This window comes from Coffea arabica, chromosome 2c (assembly GCF_036785885.1).
Source record: "Coffea arabica cultivar ET-39 chromosome 2c, Coffea Arabica ET-39 HiFi, whole genome shotgun sequence".
Lineage (NCBI taxonomy): Eukaryota > Viridiplantae > Streptophyta > Magnoliopsida > Gentianales > Rubiaceae > Coffea > Coffea arabica.
In genome coordinates, this window is record NC_092312.1 from 65,378,839 (window position 1) to 65,403,554 (window position 24,716).

Consider the following 24,716-nt stretch of genomic DNA (forward strand, 5'->3'; position numbering starts at 1 on the left):
TCTCTCTCTTGGGAGTCTTTTTTCTCTCTTTTGGGAGTTGTGCTTTCTTCTTCTTGGGTGTGGGAGTTTATGTCTGAAAGGCCAAACAGTTCCAAAAAGTTTTCAAAAGCTCACTCACCCGAGACATTGAATTCCCAAATGCCTTGCTACCAACAAAATCAGATTATGTAGGGACCGGCGACAAATCTGTACTTTTGTCCGACAACCACTTACCTACCAACATCTTTTATGGCTGACAAATGAAGAGCATATGGGTACTGAAAACAGAGCTCATACCTGCACGGGTGCAACAACAACTGAGTCTTTCCACTCGACCGTTCCATTAGCTTTGTCAGGTAAAGGGTTAACATCTCCCTGCTGAACTTTGTCCGATCGTGTTTTTTTTGTCTCTTCCTCTCCTTTTTTTTTTCCTCTGGTGACTATAGTTCTTATTTTCTTCTTGCGTAAGTCTTAGGAGTAGTAGTCCTTCTTGGTCAGTAAAGGTCAGACTTTTCTCTTGCTTGGCGGGATCAGCTCTTGCTTAGCTTTGCTTTCAGTATCATAAGTTGTGTTTGGCTTTCCTGGGAGGTTTAGCATCGATGGCAGAGGAACTAGCTTCTATAATGCAGACGTTCGCACTCTCGGAACAAGAGTTGGGAGGTACAGCTCTTGAAATGGGAGATGCCAATTCGGGTATTCAGGAGTGCCAGCTGAGTCTGGTAGGCAAAGTGATAGGAGAGAAGCTGATTAATTTTGTGGGGGTGAAAAATTTCGTTAGCTTGGCTTGGGGCTATCCTCGTGGGTTGACTGTTATGGAGTTAGGACCTAACTTGTTTCAGTTTATCATTCCGAGTGCTACTGACAGAGAGAGGATTTTGAATGGAGGGCCCTGGTTAGTAGATAGCCAAATATTGATCCTCAGAAGGTGGTATAATGGGATAGAGGAGGACGATGGTGCTTTTAAGCTGGCTCCTTTGTGGTTACAGGTGTGGAATCTTCCTGTGCATTGGCTTTCGAAAGAGGTTGGATGGAAAATTGGATCCATTTTTTCAGATGTGAAGGAGGTTATAATACCCCAAACGGGAGGAAAGGAAGGGAGGCATTTGAAGTTGTTGGTGATTGTAGATATTTCCCGTCCACTGCCGAGAGGTTCAGTAGTAAATCTTAGCGGAGTAGGGAAATGGATTAGTTTCAAGTACGAAAGGTGCCCGGACTTCTGTTATGGGTGTGGTATAGTTGGACACAGTGAGAGAAATTGTAAAACTTCTTCTAGTTTAGGGAGAGGTCTATCAGATAACCAATACGGACCCTGGTTAAGAGGTACCTGGAATAAAGGAATTCCACAGGCTGAACAGTCCATAAGTAGAGGAAGACAAGATAAGGTGTTGTGGGGTTTTAAGGATGGGGAACTGGTGAGAAAAGGAGGAAGTGAGGACCCTCAAGGTTTGGAGATTGGCACGAAGGGAGGATATGAACAAAGGGTTATGAGGAAAGAGGTGCTACCTAAGGTGATAGAAGGACAGGAAAGGGAGGTCCAAGCATTTCCAAGTATAAGGAGCCAGGAGGATAGTTTAGAGGGGACAAGCAGAAATCCGAGATTTTCAGCACCTGTTGAGGTACAAGACATGGAGACAATTAACATTACTGAAGGACAGGATATGAGGACAGGAGACCAATGTAGTTTTGAGAGGGAGAGGAGAAGTGAGGAAACAAATGTTGCAACTGTGGATGAGGGGGATGTAAGGATGGAAGAAATGCTGCAGGTAGCAAATGAGATACAGGAGAGGAAACATGTGGCTATCCAGAAGATGAACACTAGGATTAGAAGACAACTTAAGCCTCCAAGCAGGAAGAGGCCTCCTTTAGGTGATTCGGATGGAGAGGTCAGGAAAATAGAGACTAGAGGAAAGAGGAAAACGTTTAAAGAGGATACTGATATGGAAGAAGCTGACGGTGAGTGCTTGAATTTAAAAAGAAATAAGAGGGATCAGTCTTTGGAAATACATTTAGAGATTGCTGAAGGTGGGAGGAGGACCAGCCTTAATGGGTCCCCAAGTGGACAATGAGGGTGCTGGTGTGGAATTGCCAAGGTGCAGGGAGCCCCTTGACAATTCCCCAGCTGAAGGAGGCTTGCAACCTCCTCTCCCCAAGTGTTGTTTTCTTATGTGAAACTAAGAATAGGGACAAGTATATGGAGACTGTTAGGAAAAGGCTGAATTTTGATCATGGTGCGATTGTAGAGTCTATGAATAGATCTGGGGGATGGCCCTTTTTTGGAAACAGGAAGTGAAAATTACAGAAATACATAAGACAGCTTTCACCATTGAGGCTCATATAGTGGACCACAGTCAACATACGAACTGGTGGCTGATTGGTATATATGCAAGTTGTGATGCGGCAACTAGGAAGAATCAGTGGGAAGTGTTGAATGCAAGGAAAAGACTTTGGGGCCAAAGGTGGATTGTTGCAGGAGATTTTAATGATATAGTGTCCAATGAAGAGAAATGGGGAGGAAGACGAAGAGAGGAGTGGACCTTTAGAGATTTTAAGCAATTCATTGCTGATAATGAACAGATTGATGTAGGTTTTGATGGAAATCCTTGGACTTGGTGTAATAACTGGGACAATGCAGGAGAAATTAAACAGAGGTTGGATAGAATGCTTTGTACTCATTCCTGGTTCCAGATTTTTGACAAAACAAAGTGCAAACATGTCGACAATTACAGCTCAGATCATAGTATGCTTATGGTTGATACTGAACCTGGAAAAGGACAAAAGAAGGAAAAAAATTCATTTTTGACAAAAGATGGATTCAGCAAGAAGGGATTACACAAGTGATTGCGGAAGCTTGGAATTTAGAAGTGGAAGGATCAAGAATGTACCAAGTCACTAGAAAGATTTCTAATTGTAGAGTGGCTCTTCTGATGTGGAAAAATAGTTTTCAGCATAACTCTAGGAAAGAGATTAACAGAATCAAGGCAGACATGGAGAGGCTTAGAGAGTCAACTGAGTTTCACAAAGGTGCTATGGATGACCTTAAGACTCAACTTAAGCGAGCTTACTCTAATGAGGAAATGTACTGGTCTCAAAAATCTAGAGTTACTTGGTTGAAGGAGGGGGACAAAAATTCACAGTTTTTCCATGCTAGTGTCAAAGGAAGAATGAAAAGGAATAGAATGGGTAATGTACAACGAGATGATGGCTCATGGACTTCAAATGAGAAGGAACTAGGAGAGGAAGTGGCTAGCTATTACCAACAACTCTTTGATAGTCAAGGCACTGTAGGTGTTGAGGATATCTTGAGGGGAATTCCAAACACAATTTCTGATTGAATGAATGCAAATCTAACTAGAACTGTCACTGAGGCTAAGATTAAGTCTGCACTTTTTTCTATGAATCCCAACAAAGCCCCTGGGCCTGATGGGATGACACCTCTATTTTTTCAAACATTCTGGAGGGTTATCAGGTCTGATGTTGTTCCAGCTATACAGAGCTTTTTCCACTCAGGTTTTATGCTAAAGTCCCTCAACCACACGGTTGTCTCTTTGATTCCCAAAGTTGAGATGCCAATCAATCTTAAACAGTATAGACCCATAAGCCTTTGTAATGTTTTGTATAAAATTATTTCCAAAGTACTTGCCAACAGACTTAAACATATTCTGGACTGTTGTATAAGCAAGAACCAGGCAGCTTTTGTTCCAGGGAGACAAATTTTAGATAATGTCATTGTGTCCCATGAATATCTCCATTATCTGAAAAACAAAAGACAAGGTTCAGTAGGGTGTATGGCTTTAAAACTTGACATGGCAAAAGCCTATGATAGGGTTGAGTGGAAATTCTTAGATGCAATCATGCAGAAATGGGATTCTCAGAGAGATGGATAAACTGGATATGGCAATGCTTATCAACTGTCTCATACTCCTTCAAGATTAATGGTGATCAGAAAGGCTTTGTCACTCCCAAGAGAGGGATAAGACAAGGGGATCCTCTATCCCCCTATTTGTTCTTAATCTGTTCTGAGGGTCTATCAAACCTGTTGCGAAGAGCTGAGGCAAGCAAACTGATATCAGGTATTAGTATCAGTCGAAGAGGCCCATCAGTATCACATTTGTTCTTTGCTGATGATACTTTAGTTTTTTGTAAAGCCAGCCCAGATCAAGCTGAGGAACTCATGAACGTTCTAGTCACATATGAAAGAGGCTCTGGTCAGATGGTAAACTATGACAAATCATCCGTGTTTTTCAGTAAGAACACACCGGAGGGGGAGAAAGTTTGCTGTTTGCAGAAAGTTAGGAAATGTCCAAATGGTAAACCAAGGTAAATATCTTGGACTACCTACGGTCATTACAAGGACGAAGGAGCAGCTGTTTGGTTTTATCAAAAATAATTGCCAACAAAGGATGGCAAGCTGGAAAAATAAAATGCTCAGTAATGCAGGGAAGGAAGTGCTACTGAAAGCCATCACAATGGCCTTGCCTACATATGCCATGTCCTGTTTTAAACTTCCAGGAAAACTCTGTAAAGATATTAGTGCTATGATGGCAAGGTACTGGTGGGGAGAAGACAAAGGAAAAAAGAAGATGCATTGGTGTTCCTGGTCAAAACTTACGAAGGACAAAGGCAGAGGGGGAATGGGATTCAGGGACCTGCAAAATTTTAATAAGGCTCTCCTTGGCAAGCAACTCTGGAGACTGGTAACATGCCCCAATTTATTGCTAAGTAAAGTTATGAAGGCGAAGTACTTCCCAGACAGATCATTATTCCAGTGTAAGGTGAGCCCAACTGCTTCTTGGGTTTGGAAGAGTATGGCCAGTGTTAGAGATGCAGTGGGGAATGGAATTTGGCGGAAAATTGGGGATGGTAGCAGTACTAACATTTGGAATGATCGTTGGATCCCAGGTAACAAAGGAGGGACACCTACTACTCCTAAACCCCAAAGTTGCTGCCTAAACAAAGTGAAAGAACTGATAACAAACTTCAGGTGGAATAGACTACTGATTTTCAATACTTTCAATGGCAAAGATGCTGAAGAAATCCTCAAAATCCCAATAAGTGTGGCAGGAAGGGCAGATAGCAGTTACTGGATAGCAAGCACCAATGGAAACTACACTGTGAAGTCAGCCTACAACATGTTGGAGGGGGAGGAGAAAACTACTAATATTGGAAGCGGAGTAGCTGGATGGCAAGGGGAAACCAGCTTTAATGGACAGAAGGAGAAAGACTGGAGCAAAATGTGGAGACTGGACATCAAGGGTAAACACAAGACTTTTCTTTGGAAATGTCTGAACCAAGCTCTACCAGTGAATGAGCTAATATACTGCCGAACCAGAATGGGGGAACCAATTTGCCAAATCTGTGGCGCAGGAGAGGAAACCATAGAACACTTGTTTTTCTTTTGCAACCCGGCAAAGGAAGTATGGAGGTTCGCACCAGTGCAGTGGGATGGCATTGATGACAGTAGAGGCAATTTCAACAAATGGTGGAGTGGTCTAATGGAAGCAACAAGCAGAAATGAAGGGCACAAGCACCAAGCTCTTACTGTGAACATTCTCTGGCAACTGTGGAAAGCTCGAAATGAGAAGGTCTTTAACAACAAGTGCAGGACTCCTTTTGACATTGTACAGAAAGCTCATCTAGAATGGATAGAGTACACTGAAGTGAAAAGTAGGGAGAAGCGGGTGAGCAGCCAGGAAACATCAGCTAGTGATGAAGAGGGACCGTGCGACTTTATACACAGCAACAAGATGACAATTGAAGTGGAGGTGAGCCAGCTGAAGGAAAGCAAAATTGTTGGCATTGGCATAGTGGCAACAAAAGACAACAATGTGCACGCTGCATGGGCCATGCGAGACAGAAGTACAGGTGACTTTTTACTGGATTATTCTGCTGCGCTCAAATTATCATTGTGCAAAATTAGACAAAAGCCTTGGCCAGATGTTAATCTACTAGTTTCATCCGCTCAGTTGTTACGAATGCTGCGAACTCACAACACACAAGACATCAGACTTTTTGCTCAATTAGAAGATATTCACATGCTCAAAGCTTTGTTTATGAACTGCTCATTCAGCTTGGCTGAAAACCAGTGTAATAGATTAGGGAAAAGAATTAGCAAGTATGCTGCTACATTAGTGCAAGATGAGGAATATCTAAGTCCTCTGTGTCAAGCAACACAATTGTAAAGCTCGTGATGGGCCTTTGCTCAAGTTTGTATAGCTTGTTTTTGAAATCAACATATTTCCTATCATTTCCGTAAAAAAAAAATGAAACATAGATATAGCATGGAAAGGAAAATTGCTTCCATGTCCTCATTGTGAAAAGATATTACTCTTTTTAAAGTATTTGAGCTGTCATTTGGGTAGAGTTGGTCCGTGCTTAGCCTGTTTGGCCTGAAAATTTGAAGGCAAGCCTTGCATATTTTGAGCCAGGCAGAGTTTGAGCTTAAATGTGAGGTCTGATTAAATTATCGGCGAAGCCTGGACTTCACCAAGCTCAACATGACTAAAATCCAACTCTAGTAACTACTTATATAAATATTTATTTTATATGTGTATAAGTAAATAATTATATACTCCCTCCGTCCCATATATTTAATCATGTTTGGGAATATGTACTTTTTATGCATTGTACATTCCACCAAAAATTTTTTCCTTTTGTTCCATTTTTGCCCTTAATCATGTGTTAGTCAAAGTAAAAAGTAAAAAGTAAAAAGTAAAAAGCAATTATATCATATTTGTCTTTATACATCATTAATGAAGGGTATAAGGGAAATTTCTGAATATAAAATAGTTAGAAATGTCAAATATGATAAATATTTTAAAACAGTAAAAAAAGGAAAGTATGGTACTTTTAATGGGACGAAGGGAGTATAATAATATATAGTTTATAAGTTAGATATCATATATATTAAAATGTAACATCAAATATATAATTAAATAGTAATTGTGAGCTTGGGTTGTGCCTTGATATAAGCTTGAAACTCTAATATATTTGTCAGCCAAGTATGAGTTTCAAGACATCACATTTGTCTTTATGCATCATTAATAAAGGGCAAAAAGGAAATTTCAGAGTATAAAGTAGTTAGAAATATCAAACATGACAAATATTTTGGAACAGCCAAAAAAGAAAAATATGACACTTCCAGTAGGACAGGGGGAGTATAATAATATATAGTTTATTTTTCAGATATAATATATATTAGAATGTAATATCAAATATGTAATTACATAGTAATTGTGAGCTTGGGTTGTGCTTGATATAAGCTTGAAACTTTGATATATTTTTCTAACAAGTGTGAGTTTCTCATGTTGAACTGAATCCTGGATCTCGAGTTTTTACTTTTTACTTTACAAATATTTTAGGATAGCTAAAAGTGGAAAGTATAACATTTTCAATGGAATGAAAGGAGTATAATAATATATAGTTTATAAGCTAGATACAATATATATTAAAATGTAATATCAAATATATAATTAAATAGTAATTGCGAGCTTGGGTTGTGCTTGATATAAGCTTGAAACTCTGATATATTTGTTAGCCAAGTATGAGTTTCTCATGTTGAACTGAATCCTGGATCTCGAATGCCCGATTCTTCTATTTTTTTTGGTGAATGGAGTTTGGACTTGCCAAAATTGACTCGTAAAGCCTGATTCATACCCTAAAAAGTGTTGTTCGTTTAGGCGTTCTAATTGGATGACAAACAAGGAAAAGATTTATACGAACAAGCTTGAAAGATGACATCAAGCTCAAATAGTTAATCAGCGATAGCTGGACCAACTATTTGTGCCGACCTACCATGCAACCAAGAGCTCCAATGAATCTCAGTGATGGTTGTTGCACTCATCATATGTCATATCGCCAAAGTCCATGTTCAAGAAGTTTGCGAGATCATGAAACTTGAAACCTGCAGTTTTAGGAAATATGATGTGTCTCATAGCAACAATTGTACATGTCATGAGCTTGCTATCCAAGTTCCCGAACGAGGGAATTGCACTTAAAATCTGAGGATATGAAAGTATAATAAAGATACGGTTGGACTCAAATAGGTCTGAGAAATTAGTATTGTATGGTGGACATTCACTACGTTAGACCTTTTGATGACATGAGAATTTCTATCGGTACTAAGCATTAGTTGATTATAGAAGCTCAGAAGAACAAAGATACTGTTTTGGGTCGTTGCAAGACAAATGAGTATCTTGGAGGCATAATTTATGTCCAAATTAAGGTTCGAAAATGACGAGCGGGGATATGCACATAAAATTAAGTTCAATCTTGCAAAAATTTCTGTTTTGTAGTTAGGCTTGTGTAGCAAAGCTAGATGTTGATATTAATTGTGTTTGTGCATAGGGCTATATTGTAAGCCTATTGTCATAGACTCATGGCTGACTGACATTTGTGAGCTTTCCGTGTTTTCCTATTAAAAGTGCATTCTTTACCTAACATAAAACTGATAAAAAGTCCAGAATAAAGATTGTGATTAACTAGTAATCTCGTCTTGAAAAACTATTTTGACCTAAGTTTTTCTTAAATATAACTTTTTTATACACTGTCAGTGTAAATATTTTTTATACACAACATATTTAAATCATTTCACATAATATAAATTCAAATTTCAAATTCAAATCATGCACATGTGACATACATTCAAAACTATTAGTATAAAAAAATATTACACTGCAAGTGCATAAAAAATTAATCATTTTCTTAAAATGGGATAATCATGACCTAACAACAATGTTATCCTTATTTTGTCAAGGACAAATAACCATAGACCTACCGATGGACGTATCATTATTCAATCTATATAGGTTGACGATTTTATGCAATTGCAATGAGTTTTTGAATTTTTTCTTTTAGTATTATATGATCTTGTAAGGTTTGAAATCTTCTTTTGTAGCAAAAAAAAAAAAAGAAGAAATAACTTATTCGTAATAGGGAGAAACCGATCATATTCTTACTAACCTAGTAACCTTTTCTTTTTTGAGCACTAACCGAGTAACCTATCCCAAAGGCAATTTACCATTGCGATCTAGTTTTCTCTCTAGACCTCTTGTCACGGCAAGACATGTTCCTAAATGTTAAAGGTGTGAATTATCGTTACATATGACGATTTTTCTTTCCAATAACGCAATCAATTCCATTCAGACGGATAAGGCCAAAACTTGAGTAGATCCAATGGTCAGATTGGTGCTATACCATTTAATGGGATGGCGTGGCACAATTTAAGTCATTATATCTTTAAATACTGGATCTATTCAAGTGTTAGCCAATATAGAAAAGCATGAGGAACTTGTCGGCTAATGGTTGACGCGAAACTATGAAACTTGATATACATTCGGAACCCTCTTGATGAAGTGATGTTATGATTCAAAAGTACTTCAGATTTAACACATGGATTTTAGCCAAGTGATGCTTTGAATAATTGGATTGACATGTACACAGATGATCACAAAGTAATGATCATTCTCCTTTATTATAACTAGAAATAATTAAAGTGTTGTTTGATCTGTCTATTGCCAAATGAAGATTATTTGTCCATATCGTTTTAAAAATTAACATAATTGATGAACGATTGGGAGGGTCAATGAAACAGCTATATCTAAGAATTATCTATTGACCATTCACGTTACCACTTGTTCGAAATTATGGACATTTATGTATTTTCCATGTCCGTGCTAAAAGTGGAAAACTCTGTGATGAGGTGCTACAATAATGCTTTTTTTTTTTTATAAAAAGCCATCAAAATTACAAAGAGTTCACTTGCGAGCAACTCTAACACGAATAACGGGAGTCTGAGACCTATCTAAGCCCAAGGACCCCCTTGCCATTCTGGGTAAGTCTTTCTGTGAAGAATACAAGGCAAAATCCTCTGACTGTGCCCCCACCTTGGCCAACGCATCCGCCACCTGATTCGCCTCACGATAACAATGCCCCACAGACCACTCCACACCCTGAGTCGCCTCTAAGGCAGCTATCTCCGGCTGAATTATCCATGGACACCTTGATTTCTTGAGCAGTATGTTGACTAACACAAGAGAATCCACCTCCACCTGAATCCGCAAGAATCCCCTAAGGAGACATTGCTGCACTCCAACCAACAAGGACCTAATCTCCGCTTGAATGCATGTCAGTTCCCCAAACGGAGTCGAAAACCCAAACACCGCTACACCAGATGAATCCCGGAGCACACCACCCCCACCACTAACGCCCGGGTTGCCCAACGAGCATCCATCCGTATTTAGCTTGAAAGCCCCCTGGGTTGGAAGCACCCATTGAACCAGACTATGACAATAACGAGGCCTCCATCCACAAATATTGGAATAAAATGCCATCCAAGATCCATGTCCCATAGCCTCCCCTGCATACTTCCCACAAAAAAGCCCCACAATATCCGCGAGGATGCGATCACACATGGCTTCCCTACGCAGGCACTTCCCTTCAAAAATCGCAAGATTTCGTGCTAACCAAATATGCCAGCAGATTATACTAGGCACCAGTACGTGAAGTGATGCCAAACGCGAGCTACATTTCGGTTGACACCACCAGCCAGCCAGACGTGAACGCGCTCCACTCCCTTGGTACGTCACGCCCCCACCGTTCCCAAAGAATGTCCACAAAAACTGAGCTACATCCCCTTCCCCAAATATATGGTCCAAAGATTCGGATTGCGGGGCCGAACAACAAAAACACTTGGAAGGGCCATACACATGCAATCGTCCTAGCGCAGACGCCAAAGGCAATCGATCCCGCAACAACCGCACCATGAAAAAAGATACCTTTATTGGTATCAAAGAATGCCATACTCTGCTAAACATGAATGAGGAAGGACTCTGCCTGCCCAGGAGCACATAGGAGGAAGCAATCGAGAAATCCCCTGACTCCGTCAACGCCCACACCGCACAATCATCCGCGACCCCCACTGGGGAAGATTTGGTAACAATCTCTGACACTATATCATCCGGAACCCAGCGCCGCAACAACTGTTGATTCCACCGTCCATTCAACACGAAATCACCTACTGGATGATCAGAGACACTTTGTAGTCGCTGACATAGAGGACCAGATCCAAGCCAATTATCAAACCAAAAGTTACACTGACCAGACCGGACCAGCCACCAAAGATTTTGCTCCGCTACCTCACGCACTTGAAGCATGCGGCGCCACACATATGAGCTACCCTGCACCGCCCCCACCATGCATGGATGACACCGCCGACAGTATTTTGCCTGCATAAATGCCAACCATAAACAATCACTTGTACGGAACCGCCACCACAGTTTGAGTGAGAACGCTGACTGGACCTCCAGTAACGAACGAATACCTATTCCCCCCTGAGACAAGCCGGCACACAAATCTTCCCATTTGATCCAGTGATGCCAGAATTCACCCTCCCACTCCCCAAAAAACCATGGACAGAACTGGAGGGGAGGACGGACCACCGCCCCCAAGTTTTACAAAAATTATGTTTTCCTCTCTTAGAAAAGTGAAAATTTTTAAAAATGTTCTTTACAAGTTGAGTTAATTTCATTTTGTATCATTCAATTAAAAAAAAAAAGAGGTGCTACAATAATGCAAAGGTAGTGCTTTTTTTTTCTGTGTGTTTTTATAAACAACACTAAATTTCATGAATTTGCACTAATAGCAGAAACTATATTGAACATGCCATGAGTGTTACAAATAGAAAAAATCACTAAATCTAATAGATCTGAAAAAATAATAAAATAAATCATGAAACTCTAATGAATTCCAAATTTACATAAATCACTACAGCTAATAAATATTTGTGCATGTCAACACCATGAAATTTGCTATTGAACTAGTTCAAACTCAATTTTTAGGTTGCAATCTGACAAATGAATCTAAAAATATCCTAAATCTAACATAAGGATCTGAAAAAACTTTTAGAATTAATAAAGAAATGACAAAAAAATAAAGAAAATCTTCGAGCAGAGTATCCTAGGAGAGATAAAATCTTTCACCAAAAAATCCTAATAGAAAAGAAATTTTTTACAAGGAAACTTTAGAAGAGAATTTATTGAAAACACAAAAAAATAAGAACAGAGGAAGATAGATCTTGACTTGAGATTAAGATCTTTCTCCCGTTGAGGAAAAAAAGCTGTTTAGAAGGCTTCGTAGAGAGGATGGAAAGAAACTTTGCATAGGACGTATTTGAGGATAGCGCATTTTGGATACTTCATTGAGCTGATCATGAAAAAAAAGTAAGACAAAAAAAATAAAATAAAATAATAAAATTTGCCTTTTTATGGTCCAGGATAGATAGAATATTTGGACGTGAGAAAACAAAGAAGACGCAAATGTCATTTTTGTTGGGGATTTTTAAGAGGAAAAATGCATAAAAAAAGGACGGAAAATAAAAAGTCAATTATCAAACTCAGGCCAAAAAAATAAAAAGGAAGTGAAAAAAAGAAAATAAAATCTCTTTTCTCATACAAATTAATTCCAAAATTTTGTATAATATGTCTAAACTCTAATTAAAAGGCACGAAACTCGTCCAAACTTCTTTTTTTTTCTGGTTTTGTTTTTGATGAACTTTAAAGGAGAGTCGATGATAGTAAGCACGAATTTGTTCATAATCACAATATAATACAAAAAGAGACGATACTTTAACTAGAAAATGTATTATTTCAAATATCACCCAATCATTTGTGTTAGGAAGTTGACTTAACTTCTTTTAGGCGCGTTTCTTCTTTTGTGTGAAAATAACTAGTTTCTTAATTGGATTTAGTTACTTAAAGTAGTAGTCAAGAAATTTCCTATTTGTATGAATTTAGAAATTATGAGTTATTTCTTATTCCGTATGAGATTAGGAATTAGCAGTTATTTCCTGTTATTATTTGGATGTTGACCAAGTAATGTAACTTATAAATAGATGGGTAGGTAGGTTGGTATACTACAAAATAACACATAATGACACACAAGAGCGACATGTAGCCTTATATATAAGGGTGAGAGAGGGTTTTTAGAGGATAAGAGATGGTATACAAGGATTGAAATTGGATTAAAGTTGTACTCTTATATAGGATTTTATTCTTATAATAAAGAATGAGTTTCTCTCCATGGACATAGGTTCAATGATGGAGTTGAGTCACGTTAAATCTTGTATATCGTTTATCTTTTATATTTGTGGCCTGCTTGTCATTAAATTGTTGTATACTTAATATCTCAATAGTTGTTTGTTTTGCGTTTGGATCCCAATAATTTGTTTTAAAAACCGCGGTACATATCATTCACATGTTTCTGCTCATGATACAGTTCCGATTAAACAAATACAATTCATTTTGTTACAAAAAGAGAAAGGAGCAATTTGTAGCCTATTCTTTTTTGTTCTTTCTTTTAGATTAAATCTTATATACACTGATAGTGTATATACTATCACCGTTGGATCCATGACATGTATACAAAAGTTGGATTTTAAATTTAAATTTTGAAAAATTGTCATTCATCCAAAACTGACAGTGATATAAAAGAATAATTCTTCTTTAGTGAGTAAAAAAAAGTTTTGGTAGATTCAACTTTAACTACTGTTACGACCTGAGCATTCTTCTAGCACCACAAGCCACTTATGGAAGTTAGGAACATTTGAGTCAACTAGTATTGATCTTTTTTTTTCGCCAGAGCAAATTCCCAGTCTATTCGTATCCATTCTGCTCAGTCTGAAGAATTTAAAAACCAAAAAGTTCATTCTCTTTCATAATTTACCAAGCATATATAGATGGTCTGCCCTAATTGTGACAATAGTACCATTCCATTTTAACCATGAGTTTGTCATGTTCTTACAGGCAAGAAAAACTTGTCTTTCCATTTTTGCACACTCCACGGAAATCGAAATGATTTTGTCCCTCACAGCAGTAGTAGAATTACTCTACCCCAATACACACCAAACTAAGTTTACCGAAAGCAAAAGAATTTTTTTATGGCAACTATCAGAACTTTTATTAATCACCAAGAGATAGTTTGTAAAGAGGATCGAAAGGTCACAAATATTCAATTATATCAAGAATAGAAACACTAACTAAACAAGTGCCCTCTAGAGATTTAACAATGAAGTTGAGTCAAAAGGAATTTATACTCTCCAGCAACTACAAGTCCAACATAGAATCAAAAGCTTTACTGGAGTGTGGTTTGATAATGAAGAGGATATTGCTGCTGAAGCCATTTCTTTTTTCAACCATATCTTTAAGGCAGATGCATCATTTTTTATTGGATTATGATCAACCACAAATTCCTCCGTTAATATCTTCATCCTCTAATGAGATACTTGATGCTTTTCCTTTCGAGGAAGAGGTTAAGGGGGTGGTTGTTGCAATGGATGGAAATAGTGCTGCTGGCCCAGACAGGTTTACTAAAAAATTTTTTACCTATGCTTGGGAGGTGGTGGGTGCTGATGTCTATAAGGTTGTCCTTGCTTTCTTTGCTGGTTTTGAGCTTCTACGGTGGATAATGGCTACTTTGATTGCGTTAATCCCCAAAGTGCAGCAACCTCAGGAATTTGCTCAGTACCGTCCTATTAGTCTTTGTAACTTTGTAAATAAGATAATCTCACGGGTGCTCTCTAACAGACTAGCAAGGGTCCTTCCTTTGATCCTTTCCCTTCAACAAAGTGGATTTGTTAAAGATAGACTGATCATTGATAATTTTCTCTTAGCAGTTAGCACAAGAGATGGTCTCGCACATTGGTAAGAAGAATAGAGATGGGAATGTTGTTTTCAAGTTAGATATGGCTAAAACATATGATAGGGTTTCTGGGTTTTATTTGGTTAAAGTGCTTCATGCTTTTGGATTTGGGGAGAGGTGGATTAGATATGTTTTGGAGGGTTGTTTCAAATTGCACAACAACAAAAATGGCCTTTAGCGGCATTTAAAGGTGTCAGTATAGATAATCTAACGTGGCACTTTATCTTTTCTTACATCTCGGACGAGTGTTGTCCCTTCCAATATGGGGATAGCCTCGTAGCATTCAAATGTGCCAAGAAAACTATGCTGTTATAGCATCCCATCTACCAACAAAAATCTCTTTTTTTGATAATCGAAAGTGTCAGGATAGCTATAGTACCACATTAGGATATTGCTTTAGAAGCTTAGCTATACTGACACTTTTAATTGCTAGGAATACATAGATAAAGAGAAATTAATCACACCATACAATAAGACCGAGACCCAATGTGGAACAACAGATAATCCTTCACTTCATTCCTGCTACAATTATGCCAGATATACAAATCTTTGAACTTTCCATTGAAACTATAAGTTCTTTCAAAAGAAAAAGAAACTATACTAATGAACTAACTTTGCTATAGATGCCTGAATTCAATGGCGTAACAATTCAAAAAAAAAGGAAAAAAAAAAGTTGCTATTTAACTCCATGGGTCATCCCATCCCTTGGGTCCCTCTCTTTTGACAAAGTTTATTATTGCTTGGACAGCTTCCTGAACTTGGTTGGATAGGGCATGGTTTCCCCATTCAATTTCAACCTTTTCTGCACCACCCATTGCTCTGCATAATCTAAAGACGTACAAGAAAATATAGACAAAAACAGCAATCAGAATGACGACACAGATCAGGTGAAACAAGTTAAAGCATGTTCATCATATCTAACAAATATTAGACACACGATTAAAAAATTTGATCAGATTACAAGTCTTACCTCTCAACAAGCACTTTCTTATCAACATACTCTGGTACATATTCATTGGCCATGGAAAATATGATCTGCAAAACACGAATATTAGAATGGCACTCTAGACCATTACAAAGTATCTTGTATAATCACATCACAACCAAGAAATGGTGATCACAGGCACAGAGTAGCCGTATAAATGAAATCTGCAGGTGTAAATTCAGTTTGCGTTCAAGCAATTCAACCTACTGGAAATCATGTCATGCTAGAAATATAGCCTTTGGTCTATCAAATGCGATGGAAAAATTACAGATATTGGACATAACTATGTACTGCAATTTCCTACCTGACAAGGTGTGTGGGACATGTGTCCAAGTCTCTGCCTCAGCTGGTCCTCACTTAAGTCAAAGCTAAACAAGTCATCATCACCATTATACGCACAAAGCGAATGATATCTACAAGACATGTTGCCATTTGGTGTCATTTAGGTAAGATGACCCTATTCAAACATATCTTTATTGGCAACCATAAGCCAATAACAGGTTTATCGATAACCATAGGCCAATAACGAGTTAACAATATGCATTTAGTCACCTATAGGCGGTCATAGGAACATCTGGATTTGCTTCCCTAGGCATTAGCTCTGACTCTCAGCCTTCACTTATCATTTTTGAAGCCAAATCAATCATTGATGCAGTTTCGGGGAGCGTAGCATTGTACTCCCGATCACTAACTAGTGCCTAAACAGCCAACATTGTCAACAAGCTGAAACTAAAGCTCGTCGTCTAGGCAACATTACATACATTAATGATCACAGTACCAACACTGTCAAGTAATACACTGAACAAAAGACAATATGACTAAGCAGATTAATCATTCTCTTTTAAACATCAAATAATACATATTATGTCTGACCAATTACAAGGGGCATTTGTCACGACAAAAGGGACAAGTGTGGATGCAGACACAAAAGTGCACAGATTCAGGAGCTCAAAGGCATGAGAGATTCTTAAATTTCTCTCTTTTATGAAAATGATGGTAGAAGCACCAGCATGATTAGTCAGAACAGTGTTCGATACCAAGCATCCCTTAAGTTAAAGAATCATATGCTAGGAAAATTTAATCTTATTTCATACAAACATAACCATAGAAGTTGTCTAAGTTCAAAGTTATAAACTCGTACATCAGATTAAAGCACTTCTTCAAAATCAGATTAAGGGATCATGCAAAATCAGGTCAGAACCTCACCAAAGGCAATTACGACAAGGAGACAAATTAAAGTTTCGACATTTCGTTTATATACTCTCTCACACGAAAAGATAACTTTTAACTGCTATCCAAACAGCATGATAAACTAGTGCTGATTGTATCACCAATTCAACATCACAGATGCATCAGAAGCTACAATCCCCATGACTCAAGCCTCTCAAATATCCATGTAAGACTCATTATTAATACATCCCTATGCTGCCAAAGGCTACCAGTACTTCTTATAACACTCAACAAACTGAATCAGTTCCCAGTGATTACCAAGCACTAAAGTAAATTATACAAGTCAACATTCGGGCAGCGAATAAAGCAAGCTATGATTTATAAAGCCTAATCATTCTACGGCTTTATCCTCTAAAACCACCCTTTAACACTCAGTTTAAAAAATAACAAAATGGTACAGTCCTTTTTGTGTATGATACCCATGATTCTAATTCACTTACATCTTGTCCCATCAATTAGTGATTTAAACTTTTGAAATAATGTAAGGGTTGATAACTCTTGTTTTATATCCAACAGTGAATTAATCTCATCCATACAATACCTTAAAGGGACTATAAAACTCCCCAAAAAATATCAAATCTAAATACACCATACATGTTCATTTCTGACTATGTAAACCCAAATCACCAACTGACACAAAATAATTACCCAAAAAGAACTCAAAATCAGACAAAAGTAAACAAACGGAAAATTTCAAAAAATTAGAGAAAAATAGAATAATAATAGAGAATAATACCTTAAGATATCTAAGCTTCAGGTTTCCATACACGACTCCAAACGTGAAGGCTGAAGCACAAGCCACCTGCCACCAGTTAAACGAAAATGAAAAAAAATCCAAATTAGATCACACATCAATGAAATGGTGGGAAATTAAAGCTGGCGGCGGCGCATGGTTTACCAAGGCGAGAGTGCTGGTGCCGCAGTAGGGTCCAAGAGAAGGCGACATTTGCTGCTGATCGCTGAAATCGAAGAAAGAATAACTGTAGATGCTGTGAATACCGCCCCAAATCTAAGGTCTCTCTCAGACCCAGAGCCCTAATTTTCATCGGACACCAGTTTGGAAATTATAAATGTTGGGGAGATCGGCCAGGGCTTCCCTTAGCTCCTGCATTATTCAGTAAGGAAAAGGCCCAAAAATGTAACTCTTTTTGCAGGAAACCACCAACCAAAATTTACATATAGAAAAATTGCAGAATATAACCTATTCATCGACGACATCGATATCTGCGAGCTTGTGGCTGGATTTCTTACCGGAATTGCCTAATTCTTTTTCTAAGAAATAATTTCTAGAGAATCCGAATTCGTCCTCTTCGATGTCATGTTGTTCCATTTTCTGGTTTTGATGAACCTAAACCTGATGATGAGAGGGAAGGAGTAGGGGCGATGGGACGGCGGAGGTAGGGGCAGAGGAGAGGAAAGTGGCCGAGAGAGGCGGAGGGCAAAAATTGGTAAGAAAATTTTGCGGGAAAAGCAAAATTTTGGCCAAGAGTTTTGAGAGATAGTTTGCCGAGAGAGAGAGAGAGAGAGAGAGAGAGAGAGTTTGTGAGAGATAAGAGGAAGCAAAATTTCACTAGCAAGCAAAATGAAGTTTTGAGATTTCACTGAGTGTTTTGGCAAAGGAATCTTCCGCCAAAATCAAACGACGTCGTTTTGTGTTTTAATTTTTTTTTTTTTGTATATCTCATATTTTCGCAAGTGTCATGATAGAGAGTCTAAAGGTACATTATTATTTTTATATCAGATAAAATAAAAAAAATTAGAGTATATATTATTGAGTTGATAACAAGTGTCATGATAGAAGAGCTATAATGACACAAACCAGCAAGTGTCCTTATAGACATGTCAGAAAAGACCATTTTTGTTGTAGTGCTGCTGGTTTTCAGTTTTGATAAATGGTTAGCTAAGGGGCTTCTTCAAGTCATCAAGGGGTCTTCATCAAGGAGACCCTTTGTCCCCTGCTTTGTTTGTTGGCTCACTAGATCTTTGAATTTGTCATTAGAAAGGTGACGCTTCATACCATTCAAATTTTTGAGGGGATTTCCTGTGATTATGCATCTTGCTTATGCAAATGACGTAGTCATTTTTCTAGTGCATCCCGTCGATCTTTGGAATTAATAATAGACACTCTTTCAAATTATATGAATATTTCTGGCTAGTTGGTAAATGTCCAAAAGAGTTGCTTCCTCTGTCACACTCAAATGTCACCTGCTAAGAGGAATATTACATCACAAGTTATGGGTTTTACTTCCAAATCATTCCCTGTGCATTATTTGGGTAGTACTCTTTCTGCTAGTAAGTGTAAGAAGTGTTATTATGCATACCTTGTTAATTCCATCTCTATGCAGTGCTGTCTTGGGAAAAATTGATTACTATGGCTGGGGGGTGAGGAGGATATTACTTATTAAACATGTTTTGGCATCAATACCAAATCATATTTTAGCTGCTACAACTTTGTCTAAAGGAATCTCGGAGTTCATTGAGAAAATCTTTGCTCACTTCTTATGGGCCTCTTCGGATGAAGATTTTATGTATCATTGGATCAAATGAAAGGACTTGTGTGTGCCAGTAGAGGAAGGTAGGATTGGGATCCTTTCATTGCAAGAAGTGTCTGCAACTTGTTCCAACAAACTATGGTCGAATTTTTAGTGTAAGAAGTCTCTTTGGGTTGATTTCCTTCATGGTAAATATTGTAAGGGATTTCATCCTTGCGTTGTTACGGCCTCTCCAATTTCTTCATTGACTTGGAAGCGCATGTTACCTGCTTGGGATGTAGCAGAGGAACAATACATTGCTTGGCATCTTAGAAATGGAAGTGTAGAATTGGCTGCTAATTGGATCTCTATATAAGAAGGTTAAGGTGGTTGGTTCTCGTAAAGTCAATAATTTTGTTGCTAATCCGGTCTAGAATGTAGATATACTTCATTTATGGTTACCTTAGCATGTTGTTCATGAGATTTTCCAGGTTTCACGCGCCAATTTGCAAGATAACGACTCACCATTCTAGACCTTGGAGTCTTCAGGATTTTTTCAGTTTCTTCAGCTTATCATTTGGTTTGACCATCTTGTGCTTCTTCATTTTTGTTTGACAGGCTTTGGGGTGGATGGTTTCCTGTTAAGCAGTCATTCTTCACGTTACATATCCTATACAGACGATTACAAATATAGACAAAGAAAATTTATTTAATTTATTTAGTCAAGATTAAATAAATTGAATTAATCTTGATTAAATTAAATTAAATTGTAGAAGTCCATTATGTTTTGGACCGTCAAATTGGGCCAATATTATATGGGCTATTAAATCAAATTAAATTTGTATTGCCCATTAAGTTGGAGTGAATTAATTGATTTATTAATTCACCATGGGTCATTTGAGTTGACTCACTATTTAATCCCAAGTTAAATGGGTTTCTTAAGTGACAAATTACCTAAAATGCAGGAAGATTCTAGAGGGTTTTCTTGAAAATTTAGCCTACATATTTTGGTTATAAATAGAGGTCTTCCCTCAAGGCAAATATATAGAAAAATCTCTAACTTTCGGAAAAACTCTATCAAATTCTCTCAAGAGTTTTCTTCTTCAAATTCAAGTTGAAATCAAGTCAAACAAATCCTCCTGCTATCAGTGTTGAAGACTTGAAGTTCCAAGTATTGACGCCACCATCAAATCAATCGTTTTCTATGCCGCAATTGTAGGAAACACTCTTTCAATCGGAAAATAAGCTTTTTGGGCCCTTCGATTGAAGCCATTCGAAGAGAAGAATCAGAGGATTAATTTCTTTGATTCAAAAATTTTGAAAAATTGTAACCTACTTATTATATTATTTAATAAATTTGATATTTGTGTAAGTTTTTTTGTCTTTTATTTTAGGCAACGAAATTTGTCCATACAAATTTCTGGCACGCCCAATGGGACACTCTCTGCCTCTCATCTCTTTTCTTCCAACAACCTATCAATTTCAAAAGTCAATAGAGTTCAAGAAGATGAACTTTTTTTCTAAGGCTTAGTTGCCGACACTCCAACAACTCAAGAGACACAGCATACTGTACTTCTGACAAGGAGCAAGGCCAAGAAATTAGTAGAGAAGGTTAAGGCGAACGTTGTGACTGAAGAAACAAACCTCGAAATGTTTTCCAACAAAAAAGGAGCCCATGATAAATCCATTGATAGCCCAAGTGATTCGGCTGTCTCTGTGGTAATGCCCGTCATGATGATCAACACCGCCACTATGGAAGATCAGATTTCGAATCTAACTAAAATTGTCGAAGGGCTAGTAGTGCATGCGCAAGGTCAAGATGCCAAGATAGCCAAATTAATGCCTATGGTGAAAAATATAGGTGAAAATAGCCTTAGTATGTCCAAACAGAAATCTAAAGTACAAGATGAAGGTGACTTATCATCAAGGGAGAAGGAGAAAGAGGATGTGAAATCACAAGCCACGAAGAAATTTTCAATCTCCCCTGATGGCACCATTCATATTGATAATCTGAAGGAGTTTATCGAAAGCACAATCAAGGACAAGATAGGTGGAAGTGCCAAGTCATATATTGGTTACACCAAACCTTACACCGCTAGAATGGAAAGTTTGAAGATGCCTGTGAGATATCAACCTCCAAAATTTCAACAATTTGATGCCAAGGGCAACCCGAAACAACATATTACATACTTCGTGGAAACTTGTAACAATATGGGCATTGATGGTGACTTGCTCGTTAAGCAATTTGTTCGCTCGCTGAAGGGAAATGCCTTTGATTGGTATACAGATCTGGAGTCAGGAACCATTAACAGTTGGGAGCAGTTAGAGTATGAATTTCTCAGTCGCTTCTATAGCACAAAGAGAACTGTCAGCATGACTGAACTCTCTAATACACGTCAATGAAAGAATGAACCTGTTATTGATTTTATCAACCGCTGGAGGAATCTAAGTTAAATTGCAAAGATCGAATTTTTGAATCTTCCACAATCGAGATGTACATTCAAGGCATGCACTGGGAACTCAGATATATCTTGCAAGGTGTGCAACCAGAAACATTTGATGAATTATCCACAAAAGCCCATCAGTTGGAGATTAATCTTGATGGACAAGAACCGCCAGATCCTGACCCTCACAAGGCCAAAGAGAGACAAGATATGAGGAAAGGGGGGCAAGCACTGATCAAAAATGAAAACAAGGAGGTTATGACTACAAGTATAACACCTATTAAGGTTGTCTCCAAAACTGCCAGAAGAGAAGACAGGAAGATCAATGCACATCAAGAGCAAGGAAAGAGGAAGCCGACTCTCAAGGAGATGCAAGACAAAAAGTATCCTTTCCTCGATTCTGATGTCCCTGGTATGTTTGACGATCTGTTAAGTATAAACTTGATCATGCTTCCTGAGATGAAGCGACCTGATGAGGCCAGAAACACTAAGAATTCAAATTATTGCAAGTATCGCCGACTGATTGGGCATCCCATTCAGAAATGCTTTGTCTTCAAAGACAAGGTAATGGAGTTGGCGAGACAAGGAAAAATTCTCCTTGAAAAAGACAAGGTAAGTGTGAATCAAACGTCCATTGATTCCCTGCAGTCCATGGAGGTTAAAAGGGTCATGGTACCTGTATTGCCAACAATTCAATTTGGATCATTTGATCCTATAGAAATCAAACAAGAAGGTGCTCCTTTAACCCTTCAAGATCATGCATATGAAGATGAAAAGGCATTACAGCCTGATGTGGATGATGAAAGATGGACTCTAGTCACGCGAAGAAGGAGGAGAAAATTTTGTCCATCTAGTAAAGCGAACAAGGCCTTAACAAGAAGTATGGTTATCTGGAAGGGGAAAGAGAAGGACGTAAAGAAAAATAATGACTATTATAATCTTCGAGGAGGTCGAGTCTTCAAACAAAAGTCACGAACTCCTATCACTTTAAAGGAATTCATACCTAAAGAATTCTTTGATATTGATGTAGTTACAAGTCACACAATGCGAGCAAATCATATTGAAGAACAAAAGAAGAATACTCGCGAATCTCCTTGTGAGATAGCCCGTGCGCCTGCCAGCAACGAAGAGGTGAATGTCACAAGTATCACTTTCACTAGTGAAGACTTGTTACTTGGATCAACACCGCATAACTGTCCTTTGTTTATGACTGGTTATGCAAAAGAGCAAAAAGTGAATAGAATTTTGATAGATGGAGGCTCCGCAGTCAATATTCTTCCTTTAAAAACTCTGAAGAAACTTGGCATCCCTGTTGATGAACTCTCCAATAGCCGACTAATGATTTAAGGTTTCAATCAAGGAGGGCAAAGAGCTATTGGATCACTAAAATTGGAGATAGTCATTGATGACATGTCATCCAGAGCACTATTGTATGTAATAGATGTTAAAATAACATACAATGTACTGTTGGGACTTGGGAAGGCTCTAGATTCATGAAAATGGAATTGTACCTTCAACTCTTTATCAATGTTTCAATTACTGTCGAAATGGGGTGGCAAAAAGTGTGAAAGCCGATAATAATCCTTTCACTAAGGCGGAAGCGTATATCGCTGATGCCAAATTTTACATCAAAAGACGCAATGCGAAGGATAAGTCTGAAGAACCTCTATCTGTGGTTGAAATCCAAAACCCCGAATCTCCAAGTGAAAAATGGGAGAAAGCGATAATTTCGAAATCAAAAGAGAAAGTTCGTGAAGAAACTGATGTTTCATTGTCAAATAATGAATCAGTTGTCTTTCGCTACCCTTCCAAGTCAAGAATAGAACAAGGACAGTCACCTGCAATTCAGCATGAAACCTTAGAAGATTTGACTCTTCCGGTAACTCATCTTGATACAAAGAAGGCATCATCTCCTTTACTTAAAAGGTCTAATCTTTTAATCAAAGAATCTGAAATTGAATAAGACACCATACCAAAGTCAAGAACTAAAGAAGGTTTTGATCCTATTGCTTATAAGTTTCTTGCTAAGGTTAGATACGATTTCAAAGAATCTACGGTGTTAAATGTTCCATCCTTTCAATCTACTAGTAACATGATTCATGGGTTGAATCCTACCCAAAAATTGTTAAAGGAAAAAGGATATGCTATTGAAAATCTCAAATTTAGTCTTGGCTATTCCTCTCCTACACTAATTCGCATCAAGATCAATATAGTTACTAGCCAATATATTGTTGTGGAGGATGAATCTTCTCAAATAGCCGGTAAATTTCAAACTTTTTATGAAAAAGAAAATAAATCTCTACGAGTATCTATTTTTAAGAGGTTAGGACCGCAAAGAAGACAAAAATCTCAAAACTCTTGTAAGAGTAAAGAAAAAATGGCAAAGTCATTGCAAAATCTTGAGGAACCTTCCTATTGTCCTTATAAATTTGGTAGTATCATTCGTTCGAGAATGAGAAGATGCACAGACCTTGTAATAAAGTATGGGACTGAGTTGAAGGTCAGGAAACATACCGTGGTGTACATAAGACCAAAAGAGGATGATGAACAAAGTGTTGTTTCATGCAATCATATAACTATAATTGACGGTGACTCTGCTGAAGAAGAAGAAGATGCTGAAGACGCTCCACCTGAATTAGAAAAAGGTGTTAAGGCCACCGTGGATGATCTAAAAGAAATCAATCTTGGTATTTCAGAGAACCCGCGTTCAATATATATAAGTGCTTTATTGAGTCCTGACGAAGAGAATGCATATGTTGACCTCTCGCAAGAGTATCGAAATATTTTTGCCTGGACTTATAAAAAAATACCGGATCTAAACCCAAAAGTGGCCGTCCATCATTTGGCTGTTAAAAAGGAAGTTCGACCTGTAAAATAAGCACAACGGCGATTTAGACCCTATTTGATTCCTTTGAT

At 37.9% G+C, this 24,716-nt stretch overlaps 1 protein-coding gene and 1 pseudogene across 1 annotated transcript; one reads left to right on the forward strand and one right to left on the reverse strand.

Moving 5' to 3' along the window:
• The first annotated feature begins 2,041 nt into the window (after nt 1-2,041).
• On the forward strand, nt 2,042-2,817 carry LOC140035740 (uncharacterized). The gene is made up of 2 exons (XM_072077099.1): nt 2,042-2,179; nt 2,263-2,817. The coding sequence occupies exons 1-2, from the start codon at nt 2,042-2,044 to the stop codon at nt 2,815-2,817; spliced, it is 693 nt and encodes a 230-aa protein (XP_071933200.1).
• A 12,533-nt stretch (nt 2,818-15,350) lies between these two features.
• On the reverse strand, nt 15,351-19,220 carry LOC113724516 (uncharacterized; annotated as a pseudogene).
• Nucleotides 19,221-24,716: the final 5,496 nt, after the last annotated feature.